Source organism: Microcaecilia unicolor, chromosome 5 (assembly GCF_901765095.1).
Source record: "Microcaecilia unicolor chromosome 5, aMicUni1.1, whole genome shotgun sequence".
NCBI classification, from domain to species: Eukaryota; Metazoa; Chordata; class Amphibia; order Gymnophiona; family Siphonopidae; genus Microcaecilia; species Microcaecilia unicolor.
This window is the reverse complement of record NC_044035.1, coordinates 363592188-363606382: the sequence shown is the minus strand read 5'-3', so window position 1 is coordinate 363606382 and position 14195 is coordinate 363592188. Positions and strand designations below refer to the sequence as shown.

At 43.6% G+C, this 14195-nt stretch overlaps 1 protein-coding gene across 1 annotated transcript in view; it reads right to left on the bottom strand.

Annotated features, from left to right (window-relative positions):
* Positions 1-14195, bottom strand: part of TAT (tyrosine aminotransferase) — an 81312-nt gene that overhangs the window by 48288 nt on the left and 18829 nt on the right. Inside the window, exons 4-5 of the mRNA XM_030204682.1 lie at positions 12854-12921; positions 2487-2645 (exon numbers count right to left, since the gene is read on the bottom strand). Of these exons, the coding sequence (XP_030060542.1) occupies positions 2487-2645; positions 12854-12921 (227 nt within the window). The remainder of the gene's footprint in view (positions 1-2486; positions 2646-12853; positions 12922-14195) is intronic.

Here is a 14195-nt window from a genome sequence, read left to right as displayed (position 1 = left end):
CAGCATAGGGTGTAAGTGAAGATGGAACGTATAGATAGATAAGATAGAGTAACAGGAGGAGTAATGTAAACGAAAGCTGCAAAAAAAGTTCAGAAAAGGGGCTTGAACATTATCTTGGCTAGGGTAGGACTGGGTAAACATGTCCTGCGGCCGATGCCATTCCCTGTGTATATGTGACTAGCAAGTCAGTTTCTTCCTCCATTAGTGTGCGGCTGATTCTGACCAGAGGGGCCAATGCATAAATCTTCTGCGAGCTCAGTTGTACAGGTATCATGAGGTACAGGCGTATTAGTAATTGAACAATGCAGTAACAGGGTTGATGTGGGTTAGACTTGGCTGTGGTGTGGCAGTGCAGAAAACAGTGGCCTCTGAAGTGTGGCTACTGCTGCCTGAACTTTTTCACCAGAGCCAGGGAAGTGGAATCTGACTTCAGCTCTTACTAGTACTACTAATCATTTCTATAGCGTTGTACACATTACAAGCAGGTACTTTTTCTGTCCCTGGAGGACTCACAATCGAAGTTTTGGTACCTGGGGCAATGGAGGGTCATGAGGAGCTGCAGTGGGACTTGAACCCAGTTCACCAGGATCAAAGCCCGCTGCAATGACAATTAGGCTACTTCTCCACTCCACCCCCTGCCCAATTAGCTTTCTGCACTGACGCCTCCACTGCCCCTACTACACCCGACCCAACCAGGCCACCCTCCCTCCTGATTTAATTTTTCCCCTGGTGTCTAGAGCACCCCTCTCCCCTCCCCATCTGACCTGCCCCCTCTTCCATCCCTCCGACTTTAAAAGAAATATCCCTAGTGTCTAGTGGGACCCCTCCCCCACTCCCGCCTAATGGTTACAGTAGTGGGCCGAGATCCTGGGGAACTGGGCTTGATTCCTACTGTGGCTGTTTGTGACTCTGGTCAAGTCACTTAACCCTCCGTTGCTCCAGGTAGGAAGAGAAGACTTAAAAAAAATGATACTGGTGTCTAGTGGGGGCCCCCTGACCATTTGCCCAGCTGCCAACCCCCCCCCCAAGATCCATACCTTAAATGAGGCATGAACGATGCCCCCACTCCTGCCTCCAGCGCCACCATTTTCAAAATGACAGTTGCCCAGCTCTGTGCAGAAAATGGCTTACTTTTTCCCTTTCCACCTGAAGAAGATGCAGACACCCAAAACTGTGAGAGACCACTGTGTGACTGACTGACTTCCTGCTCATGTTTTTCCAGTCCACCATTTTCATAACGCAGCCAGCAGGGGGCAGGAACAACTCAGGATGCTCCTGCCCCAAAGGGGCTACTAGACCACCAGGGATCTTAAAAGGTAGGCCTGTGGGGGAGGGAGGGCAGAGCTGGCAGGCTGGGTTTCTGTTATGGGGGCAAATGGCTCGGGGGGGGGGGGGGGATGAGCTTGTATCAGTGTGGGGGGGGGGGGGGGCTATCATTTTGACTTCTACCGAAAATGCACAGGCATTTTCAGCTGAAACCCAAACCGAATTTTGGGTTCGTTTTGGTGCCAAATCCAAAACTGAAACTGAAATTTGGTCGGCCTCTAGAATCAAACCTTTTGTCTGATGTCTTTCAGGTGAACTTTCTGACTTTCCAGAGAGAGATGGAAGTGGTAGAAGGAAAGGAGTGTCCAGTATAATCATTAGCAGACTGGTGCCAGCAGAAACCTCCTGTCTTTAGAAATCAGAGACTCCCCTTGAAACCTGTCTTAGGATTTTCTTCATCCAGCCTTCTTCTGCGCTATTCTGGCGGTATTTTTATGGTGCTATTCGGAACAGTGCCGGAAATTTGAGCATCGGGGCCTAAAAGTCTAAATTGTTTATTTGGCTTCCTGGATTTCCATTTCCAGCCTTGGTGCCATGGGACAACAATAGGCAGTGGCCTATGCAGGACACTTGAAACCAGGGTTATGACTCTAGGTATCCCGTACCCTTGACAAGTTTTCTAGAGAAAATCTTCACATACGTTTGCTCTGATATTGATGCAAAGTCCAAAAATAAAAATAGACCCACAGATGTTGTCCCAAAACATGTAATTTGAAAATTGCTCTATGTACAAGTTAAGCACATTAATTCCTAATGTACCATTTAATGTTATGACTCCCAATGCACATAGTAACACAGTAACATAGTAGATGACGGTGAATAAAGACCTGTACGAGCCATGCTGTCTGCCGAACAAGATAAATCTGTACCCACAGTCTTTGCATTTGTTTTTGTGTGAGTGGATTTTGCAGGAAATTAAACAGGATAAACTTGAAAATGCAAGCTACATGCATTATTTTCCAGTCCTACCAAAAGCATATCCCAGGAATACCCGCCTACTCTGCGGCTACAAGCAAATCGCATACATTTAAGCACTTTGAGGGTGGACAGTATTTAGAGGGTCAGTTTACATACATAAATTACTAGTTACTCATCTGAATGGCCCTCCACCCATAGACAGATAGACCGAGAACAGTTTTCATAACATGCTTGTTACTCACCCGTAGGTTGTAGAGTTTGACCTCAAGACCCATGGAGACAGCCAGAGTCTTGTAGAGAGAGAAACCAGGTCGTGGAATGAGAATATTCTGACCCGGATTAGCCAACACTCCTAAAGCAAGTTCAATCGCCTGACTGCAGCCACTGGTTAGGATCACATCCTGAAAAAGACAGACCGAGCTGGATAACCATCACAGCCAACTGGAAGGCTCTTTTACTTTATCTTTCACTTTAATATGATTTGCATATATAAACTAAGTGCCTGCATTTTCATGCCCTGTTATCTAAATGTCTAGAAAAGTGGCAGACCTTTAAGTGTACTTTTACCCGTTAAGGGCTAAATTCTGTAAATGACGCCTGAAAAAAATACACCTAGGCGTATTCTATAAAGTACAGCTAAATTTAGGCGGACTTTATAGAATAAATTTCCATGTGGGTTATACAATATACAGAGCGCCCATCAACGAGACTAAATGTAGTGACTGGCAGTTACAGCAATTAAAACTTGGTGTAAATACTGACGCCTAAATTAGGCGCAGACAGGGTGTATTCTATAACAACACGCATAGATTTGAGAAACGCCCATGACCCACCCATTCTACACCCACAGTCCCATCTCTTTTTCAACTATGCGACTTAGAATTTACGCGCATCACATTGCAGAACACGCTTAGACAGTTGTGCGCATAAATTCTAATTAATGACAATTAGTATCAACAATTCCTTGTTAAGTGGCAATTATCAGTGCTGACTGGCTTCTTGACTAATTAAGTTGCACCTACAAACCTGGAATATGACTGGATTTGCACCTGCAACTTAAGTCGTGCTGTGTAAAATCCAGGGGAAGTGCCAGCAGGTGCCTAAGAGTTATTTTGCAATGATGTGTGGAAGTGGCGGATTCCCATTTACACATGGAAGGAAGGTACATGCCAGCTGTATGTACTGCAAATGTGCAGACAGGGTTTTTCCGGGCCCTCTGTATGTCTTTGCTTTATGAATGAGGTTTCTAAACGCTCTGACTGATAGGCCTGTGGTTGGTTTCTGTCACACTTTGCTCTTCTGTACTCTACCCAGGGGAGCAGGTGTAAATGTCTGTGTCTGCAGAGTTTGTACCAGTATTATATAAGGACACGTGTTGTAAATATGATGCGTTCGCCACTAGACAGGGATTATTTAGATTTTTTAGGGATCTCTGGTTGAGATTATTTTTTGGTATACCTAAGACAAATCTGGAAGAAGGGGTAAAATTATATCGTTCATATGTAAAATCTAAATGGGTACCCCCAGGTCCTCCAGATCCTTCTATAATGGCCTTTCAAAAGCTAGTGTTAATGAAAATTGAACATAAACAAAAGAACAATTTTGATAACTTGTCCAATCTCCAACGTCGTTGAATACGCCAATTAGCCAATAATCAACAATTAACGATTATGCAGGCGAATAAGGGTGGATCCACAGTAGTTATGGACACACATAAATACATAGCTGAGGGATTGCGTCAACTTCAACAAGAAGATTATTATACTGAAATAGAGCATGATCCAACGGAGTCTTTGAAAAAAACAAATTACTGAATATGTTGATAGAGCAGTTGTAGATGGAATACTCTCTAATAAAGGGAAAAAAAATTTCTGTGTCACTCCGACCCAAAGATGCCTTATATTTACTTTGTCCCGAAGATCCATAAGTCCACTGTGGATTCGCCCGGACGCCCAATAGTCTCTACTAGAGACTCAGTATTAGAACCTTTGTCTAAAATGGTTGATAATATACTTTGGCCATTTGTTAGTCGTGCTAGATCATATGTTCGAGATTCATCGGATTTTATAGGGACGTTAGAGCATGTACAAATCGTTAATGTTGAGGTTGAGTCTGCACAGGCTACCACAGAGACTCAGCCTACTCCACAGCTTTAACACCTCGCTGAAGTCCTTCCTAATGTCATCTTTGCGGACCATTTTTAAACACTTTTCACCTGTAACCTACTTGCCTAATTTTCTACTTCTTTGATTCTATCTATTTGATTTGTTTATTGTAACTGTAACACCTCTGGTTTGGCAATAGCCTATCAGTGCATTGTAAGCCACTTTGCGCCTGCAAAACTGTGGGAAAGAAGTGGGGTATAAATGTACAAAAATAAATAAATAAATATATGGTGGGGCTTGACGTGATAGCTCTATATACTAATTTACCCCAGGATAAAGTTATTCAGGTGGCTAGCGTTTATTTGGATCAGGTTTCAATCCCTACCCCAAAAAAATTAGTCTTGAAACAGTTGTTAACTTGGGTAATATGTAAGACCTATTTTGTATTTCAGGACAAATTCTATGAACAGAGGAGGGGGGTAGCGATGGGGGCTACCATCGCCCCCTCGCTGGCATGCCTTTACATGACAATGTTTGAATCAGAGTATGTGTATACCTCTTCCCAGTACAGTAAGGTGATACTGTGGAAGAGGTACATTGATGACATTATAATGTTTTGGCGTGGATCTAAAGAAGAATTGCATATATTCATAGATAGCCTCAATGCCGCAGACCCTCATGTCAAGTTCACATATCGCATATCTGAAAATTAGATTGAATTCTTGGATATAAAGATCATTAAAACTGAATCATGTGAGTTTTTAACATCAATATACCATAAGCCAACCGACAGGAATACCCTGTTACACTATACTAGTTATCATCATAGAGCATTAAGGCAGGGTGTTCCTGTCGGTCAATTTTTGAGATTAAGACGGTTGTGTACATCTCTTGATGATTTTAAGATCCAAGCAATAGACATGATGGAAAGGTTTAGGCAAAGGGGTTACCCTATGAAAATTATAAGAAAAGCATATAAAAGAGCACGTTATGCGCACAGACCCTGGCTATTTCCCCCTAAACATACATCTGTGGTCAACCCCTTGGCTTGCGTGATTCCGTTTTCCCACCAAGCTTCAAATATTGATACATAAATGCTGGCATGTTCTGTCGGTGCATCCTGAGTTCAGCGAGCATCCTAAGATTGCGTATTGACGTAAATCTAACTCGGGTGAGCTATTGAAGAGATCTACCACTGATAAATTTGACGGTCAGCATTCTTCATGTAGTAGATGCGTCTACTGTAAATATGCGATGCGGACAAAATGGGTAGTTATCCCCGGGACTAATAGACGATTTTCCTTGAAAGCAAACACTACTTGTGATAGTGAAAGGGTAATTTATTCCATAGTGTGCCCCTGCTTGCTCTACTACATAGGTCATACTAAAAGGAAACTCAAAAATAGGCTAGCGGAGCATGTATTATAAGAAATCAAAAACAAGAGGACCCGCTAGTCAATCATTGGGTTAGTGCTAAACATAATATTGATGATCTAAAATGTGTGGTTTTAGCTCAAATAGCCTGTCCTGAAAGAGGCAGTGACGTAAGTTCACATCTATGTAGTATTGAACAGTGCTATATTTTTGAATGGAGTACGGTGGCCCCTGGGGGCCTTAATCTTGAGGTAGAATGGCTTTGATTCAGTACACGTCACTTCCGTGGGAGGGACTTACGAGACATTTAAATTGTAGTAGAAGCTTGCAGTAAGATATAGCTTTCGAGAGAGGGTGTGTGCGGCAACCCCGCCTTGGAGTTGAGTCCCAATGGTAAGCAGCTAATAACATAATTTACTGATATTAATTTATGATGATACATGATACTGGTGTGAAGTGCCCACGTCTACACACACTGTTATATGTTTATTATAGAATCTGGTATATGGTTCCTCCTGAAGAAGGAAAGTTTCAAAATGCGGTCTCGCATTGAGGGCCATGATGACTGTGGACTATGATGATTTCAGGGCAACCAGTTGAACTGAACTAATGAGAACAAGTTCTTTCGGTAGCCTTGATCTTTCCCGGACATGTTCCTGGCAACCCATGAAAGTGGTCCTCAAGTGTTATCTGAAGTTGAACTGCAACATAGCACTCAATATATTTAACAGAACAGCAATAGGCACCGTCAAGCAAATTGGTGCCGTCAAGCAACTGACATATATACTTTTGAAGGGGATATTATTTTCAATGTATATTGAGTGAGCTGTTTTGATCAAAGAACATTGTAAAAGTCATTATATGAATGTATGGGACATGAAAGGGTATGAGTGATAAGTGGTGAGTGAAAGTGAGTTCCGAATATTCATTTTGTTATGGGCACATGTTGTTTAATAAATGTTATTAATATATCATGATTTAAGCAGTACTTTAATCAATCGCTTTCTGCAGAGGTTTTTATTATATAGGTCCTCTCCAGTACTTTAATGAATGCAATTGTTGAGTCCGTACTCTGTTTATAGACTTTGAACCCTAGCTTTATATAATTACATTTTCTAACGTTCTTCTAACGTTCGGAGATCCCTTCTCATCGTTTCTACTCCCTCCAGGGTATCCACTCTATTGGCTATTTTCGTGTCATCCACAAAAAGGCAAATCTTTCCTTCCAACCCTTCAGCAATATCTCCCACAAATATATTAAACAGAATAGGCCCCAGCACCAACCCCTGAGGAACTCCACTGCACACCTTCCTTTCCTTCGAGCGGATTTCATTTACCACCACCCTCTGCCACCTGTCGGTCAACCAGTTTCTTATCCAGTTCACCACTTTCGGTCCTAAGTTCAACCATTTCAGCTTATTCACGAGTCTTCTGTGGGGGACCGTATCAAGGGCTTTGCTGAAGTCCAAGTAGATTACATCTAGCGCATGTCCCTCATCCAGTTCTTTGGTCAACCAGTCAAAAAAGTAAATAAGATTCGTTTGGCAGGATTTTCCTTTGGTAAAGCCATGTTGCCTCGGGTCCTGTAACCCGTCGGTTTCTAGAAAGTTAACTATCCTTTCTTTCAGCAGCGACTCCATTATTTTTCCTACCACTGACGTGAGACTTACTGGTCTGTAGTTTCCCTGCTTCTTCCCAGTCTCCACTTTTGTGAAGAGGGACCACATCCGCTGGTCTCCAATCCCGTGGAACCTCTCCCGTCTCTAAAGATCTATTAAATAAATCTTTAAAAGGTCCCACCAGGACCTCTCTGAGCTCCTTCAGCATCCTGGGATGTATCCCATCCGGCCCCATAGCTTTGTTCACCAGATTCTCCAGCTGTTTATAAACTCTTTCTTCCGTAAACGGCGCAGTATCCACTCCATTCCCAGACGTTCCCTTGGCAGCCAACCGCGGTCCTTTTCCAGGATTTTCCTCCGTGAACACCGAAAAGAAATAATTGTTTAGCACGTTCGCTTTATCTTCATCACTCTTCACATAGCCATTCTCATTATCTTTCAGTCTCATAATTCCATTCCTATCTCTTCTCCTTTCTCCAATATATCTGAAAAAAGTCTTGTCACCTCTCTTTACATCTTTAGCCATTTTTTCTTCCAGTTGCGCTTTCGCTAGCTGTATTTCCCTCTTCGCTTCTTTGAGTTTAATCCGATAATCTTTTCTGTGATCCTCTCATTGTGTTTTTTTGTATTTCTTGAACAAAGCCTCTTTTGCTCTTATTTTTTCAGCTACTTGTTTGGAGAACCATATAGGCTTCTCTTGTGCCTGCTGTCAGCAAGCACCTCTCCGTGCTGTCCGCTCTCGACCCGCACCTCTCCGTGCTGTCTGTCTTCACCCACACAATTGGGGCTAATCCACCTCCTAAGAGGAACTGCTTCTGCTCACTTGCAAAAAGTAATTATTCACAGTACCAAATTTATCCTGCAGAGTACTTTATTACACCGCGGTACCAGTGGGAAAAACAGTATGTTCACTGTACCACAGCTGTTGGTCTCTGTGCACTTTGCTTCACTTTTCCAACACACCAAACAAATAACAGTTCAGTCTTAGAATTAGCTAAAGACTTGGGAAAACCCGTGGTTCAGTCTATTCCTCCGCTCCTCTCTGCTACTGCCTAGGAGTTAGAGGCATTTTCACCACCCTCATTTGCCAGACACCAACACTCTGACAACCTCCCACAGGTTACTTCCTGTTCCGGGGCAGAGGAAGCAGGGAGCCAGTGGAGCCGAGAGCCGCGCAGCTAAAAATGCACCCGGGGGGGGGGGGGGGGGGTGCACATCGGCGATCCACCCCGGATGCATTCTTCATTAGTGGCCATGCAGATAATGCATGGTAGCAACCATTGCCTTCTGGTAGCAGCACAACTGTTTTCCCTTAAGTGCCTGGAATGTCCCTTTCCAATTACAGAAGCGAGTTTGCACACAACACATTTTAACTTTGTTAACAAATGTTAAGTGCAAAACCTTAATGAAGGTTACGAAATGGGTCCCTTTCATATGTTAATATTTTATTTTTCTTGAGCCATTTACTGCTCTGCTGACTCACCTCTATTATACAAGTTCTTAATCTTAGCCAGAAGTCCAAGAAGGAACGATCTTAAGCCCAAAGCTCAGAACCTTTGGCCAAGAAGTGATATATATAGTACTAGATAGTAACGTGGAATAGTAGCAGTGGAGGAGTAGCCTCGTGGGTAGAGGACCAGGCTGACAACCAGGGAAGCCCAGTTCAAATCCTGCTGCTAGTGCTCCTTGTGATCCTGGGCAAATCACTTAACTCTCCACTGCCTCAGGTGCAAATTTAGATTATAAGCCCTCCAGGGACAGAATTGTACCTGAATGTGACTCGCCTTGAACTACAACGTGTAATTAAACTCTGGAATTCGTTGCCAGAGAATGTGGTAAAGGCTGTTAGCTTAGCAGAGTTTAAAAAAGGTTTGGACGGCTTCCTAAAGGAAAAGTCCATAGACCGTTATTAAATGGAGTTGGGAAAAATCCACTATTTTTGGGATAAGCAGTATAAAATGTTCTGTACTTTTTGGGATCTTGCCAGGTATTTGTGATCTGGATTGGCCACTGTTGGAAACAGGATGCTGGGCTTGATGGACCTTTGGTCTTTCCCAGTATGGCAATACTTATGTACTTATGTACTTATGTACTTATGTACTTATGTTCAGACTGACCTCCTTCAGGTAATTAATTCCCACTGGTCCATGAAGCCAGACCGCATCTAGGCATTGTCCCTTAGCGGCCTCAAATCTCTGGCTTCTCTCTCTCTGCAGTCTCTTCCTTTTCCACCTCTCTTTGTCCTGAGCAAAAGAACTCCATTTGCTCCTCACCAGGGTTGCCAGGTGGAAAATTTTTTTCCAGCCTAAAGGAGCCCAAAATCCAGCCCAAAACCCGCCCAAACTCAAACCCCGCCCCTGACACCCCCGCCCCCGCGTCATCACCCCCGCCCCCGCCGTCATCAACCCCGCCCCCGCCGTCATCGGCCCCGCCTCCCCGTCACTAACCCCGCCTCCCCTGTCACTAACCCCGCCTCCCCCATCACTAACCCCGCCTCCCACGTCACTAACCCCGCCCAGAAACGTCATTAACCCCGCCCACCATGGCCGAAAAAAGCCGGCGAAAAAACCGCAAAAGCCGGCGAAAAAACCGCCCCGAAGCCAAAAAGGAGCCCAAAAAACCGCAACCCGCCGCGGGCAAAAATTTCCCGCGGCGGGTCGCGGAAAACCGCCCAATTGGGCGGTAAAACCGCCCACCTGGCAACACTGCTCCTCACCAACCTCTTTCCTTTCGCTTTCCTCTCCTAGTTCAATCTTCTCCCACTCCATGGAGTCTTCCCCCATCCTCTCTCCCAGGTTCTGCTCCTCCCCCTGATTATCCTCCATCTCCCAATCACCCCCTGACTCTACTACCTGCTGGGAGTTGTGGTATTGTTTCTCTTGTTCCCTCCTCCCTCGCAAGTGTTGCTGGGCTCTGTAGTTCACTTCCCTTTTCATCAGTCTCCTACTCCCTTTTCCCCTCTGAGGGTTTTTCTCCTTTCCCCGCTTACTGTCACCATCAGCTCTTCTCTGCCTTCCTTCTACCTCCTCCTTACACTGCGTCTCTTGTTTTTGCTCCAGGTTCAAACCCTGCCAGCGGTCACTCCTGACTTGCAGACTAGAAGGCTACCTGGTTTTTGTGCAGAGAAGCCTTACCGTTTGGGTTATCCTAGCTTTGCTGCTGCGTATTCCAGCCCGAGGGCTTATTCCATTCTGGCAATTTTTTTCTATAGCTTGTTTGAACCTCAAGACTCACTGCATTGCAGTCCTAGCTTGTGGATAAAGGTAAGTTGGTTGAGATTGTGTATCTGGATGTTCAAAAAACATTTGACAAAGTACCTCATGAAAAACTCCTGAGGAAGTTAGAGAGTCATGGGATATGAGGTAATGGTCCTATTGTGGATTGAAAACTGGATAAAAGATAGAAAACAAACAGTAGGGTCAGTATTCTCAATTAGTGCTGCTGTTGTATGGTAGGTTTGCTACATGTATGGAAAAGGGTAGATAGTGGGGTTCCCCATGGGTCTGTGCCAACTGGGACCACTGCTTTTTAACATATTTATAAATGATCTAGAAATGGGAATAACTAGTGAGGTAATTAAATTTGCCGATGACACAAAATTATTCAAAATTGTTAAATAGCAAAAGGATTGTGAAAAATTTAAATAGGACCTTACGAGACTGGGAGACTGGGCAACTAAATAGCAGATGACGTTTAATGTGAGCAAGTGCAAAGTGATACATGTGGGAAAGAGGAACCTGAATTATAGCTACGTAATGCAAGGTTCAGCGTTAGGAGTCACCGACCAGGAAAAGGATCTAGGTGTCATCATTGATGATACGTTGAAACCCTCTGCTCAGTGTGCAGCAGCAGTGAAGAAACCAAATAGATTGTTAGGTATTATTAAGAAAGGAATGGAAAAGAAAATGAGGACGTTATAATGCCTTTGTATCGCTCAGTGGTGTGACCGCACCTCAAATATTGTGTGCAATTCTGGTCACTGCATCTCAAAAAATATATACTGGACTTAGAAAAGGTGCAGAGAAGGGTGATGAAAATGATAAAGGGGATGGGACAACTTCCCTATGAGGAAAGGCTAAAGCGACTAGGGCTCTTCAGCTTGGAGAAAAGACGAGGGAAGATATGATAAAGCAGTGAGTGGAGTGGAATGGGTAAACGTGAATCGTTTGTTTACTCTTTCCAAAAATACTAGGACTAGGGGACACGCAATGAAGGTACAAAGTAGTAAATTTAAAATGAATTGGAGAAAATATTTCTTCACTCAACATGTAATTAAACTCTGGAATTCGTTGCCAAAGAATGAAGTAAAAGCAGTTAGCTTAGCGGTGTTTAAAAAAGGTTTGGATAGCTTCCTAAAAGAAAAGTCCATAAGACATTATTAAAATGGACTTGGGGAAAATCCACTGCTTATTTCTAGGATAAGCAGCATAAAATGTATTGTACTGTTTTGGGATCTTGCCAGGTACTTGTAACCTGGATGCCATGGCCACTGTTGGAAACAGGATTCTGGACTTGATGGACCTTCAGTCTGTCCCAGTGTGGCAACACATGTACTTATGAATTCCCTGCTGTGCTGGAAGCTTGCAGAAAGGACAGTTTAGAGGCATTTATACCTTCTTATGGCATCAAGATCAACATGCAGGGCTTGGGAGAAACAAGGAGCGGAGGCTAAGATGGCATCGTCACTGGCCCCGCCAAGCTCATCGAAAAGCTCCCTTTGTATTAAGGAAGTGAGGGCAGTGGTGGAAGCAGCACTGGGTCCCAAATTACAGAAACTGCAGGATAAAATTGAAGCTGCCCACGATCACTTGGTCTTTATGGACCTGGAATTTGACATGGAACAACACCACATGAGTGCGCTGGAGGCTGACGTGCAGAGTAAACTCCAAGATTTAGATCAGCTTCGCCTTAGTTATCAACAGATGGAGCGTAAGGTGGATGACCTGGAGGACAGGACCCAGCAGAAAAGTTTGCGCTCGGTGGGACTTTCTGAAATGTTGAAGGATGAGGTTTTGGTACAGAATCTGGAGATTTGGCTTCCAGATTCTTTAAAGCTGTTTTCTCTCGATGTTCCCTTTAAAATCAACTGGGCATAATACAACCATGTAACAGTAGTATCCCATAACATTATATGTTCATTTGTTTATTTTCATGTTCCCCCCCCCCCCCGTATCCCCTCCCCCCTTTCCCTAACCCACCTTCCTCCCTCCCCGCCTCAAGACACTGTTCACTTATGTGTGTGTGCATGTGGATGTATTATGGGATTCTGGGTTGGTTATTATAGGTGGGAGAGGTTGAGGTTATTCACATGTCAAACCCCAAACGGTTTTTTTTTTTGTGGGGGGGGGGGGGTTGTATTGAGCTTAGAAGGGGAGGAGAAAATGTAAGTCCACTTGATGGCTATGGGCTGTTTAAAGGAATTATGTGGTTGTTTGTGAAACAATGTTATCAGTAAAACAGATTAAAACATAAAAATTATCACCTAAACGTATTACAGGTTTCCAGTCTTACCTTGGCCTCCAGGGGACTTTCAGGACAGGAGTAATATTTGGCAATCACAGCTCTGCTGCTTTGATACCCTGTTAGAAAACAGTGGGAGAATAGATGATTAAAGGGTAATATATCTGGATTCCACTTTTTATTTATTTATTGCATTTGTATCCCACATTTTCCCACTTCTTTGCAGGCTCAATGTGGCTTATGTTTAAATCTGTTTTTTATTAAAGAACAGTCATATTCTACATCATATGTATACAATTCTGCCATGTATACCTATAACCAAGGATTCAACAAAACTTTCCTCATAGGATTATACATGTTATAAATGAATGTTATCGCCTTGTCTCCTAAGCCTTCAATAACAAAAACTTCTGCATTGACAGCTTTCGTTATACATCTAAAGTTAGTTTTCTTTTATCTCCCCTTTCCCCCCCATTCTCTTCCCCTTCCCCCCTCCCCCCTTGGTCTTTATAAGTCATAGCATTGTAGTCAGTAATTCAATATGTGACTGCGTGCTGCAGATGTCATTGAGTCCCAAAATGGACTCCAACGCTGCTGGAATCTCACTCCGGTCTTTGATTCCAAGTCCTTTATGGACATGCGCTCCATACGCAATAAGGTCACCATACGAACATGCCACTGCTGCCATGTAGGGTATTGATAGGATAACCATTCTGCCAGGATCGTTTGCTTACCACCAATTATTACTCTCTGTACAAATGCAACATATCCTTTTTTTTTTGAGGACACTCCCAAGTTTGGGTGTCCAAATAGCAGCAGTGGTTCATAATGCCATGTCTGTCTCCATATCTTGGTGACCCAGACTATGATTTGTTTCCAAAATTGCTGTACACCAACACAAGTCCAAAACATATGGCCCAGAGTAGCCCCTGGGGCACCACATTTGACACAGTCTCCCCAGGGTGATAACCCCATATAAAACGCTCGTTTTGGTGGGATGTATAGGCGCAGGGCTATCTTATATTGTAATTCCCAGTGAGTCGCAAAATCTGTGATTCGTCGTATCTGCTGAACATGGGATTTCAGCTGTTGTTCCAGGATTGTTATTTGTAAGTCTCCAGTCCACAAACGTGCCAGTCTGCGGTATTCTAGTTCTGGAGTTGTATCCCGTATATGTCTGTGATGATATGACATCGGTACTCTCTGCTGCGACTCCAAGGTAAAAGCCGAGGAGAGTTCTTCTTGAACATCTTCTGTCATCGACGTCCATGGTATTGTAGAGATATAATGACTCAACTGTCCATAGTAAAATTTATCACTGTCCAACAATGTATATTCATTTTGCAAGTCTGAAAACGTTCGCATACGCCCTTCTCTAGTTACTACTTGCAAC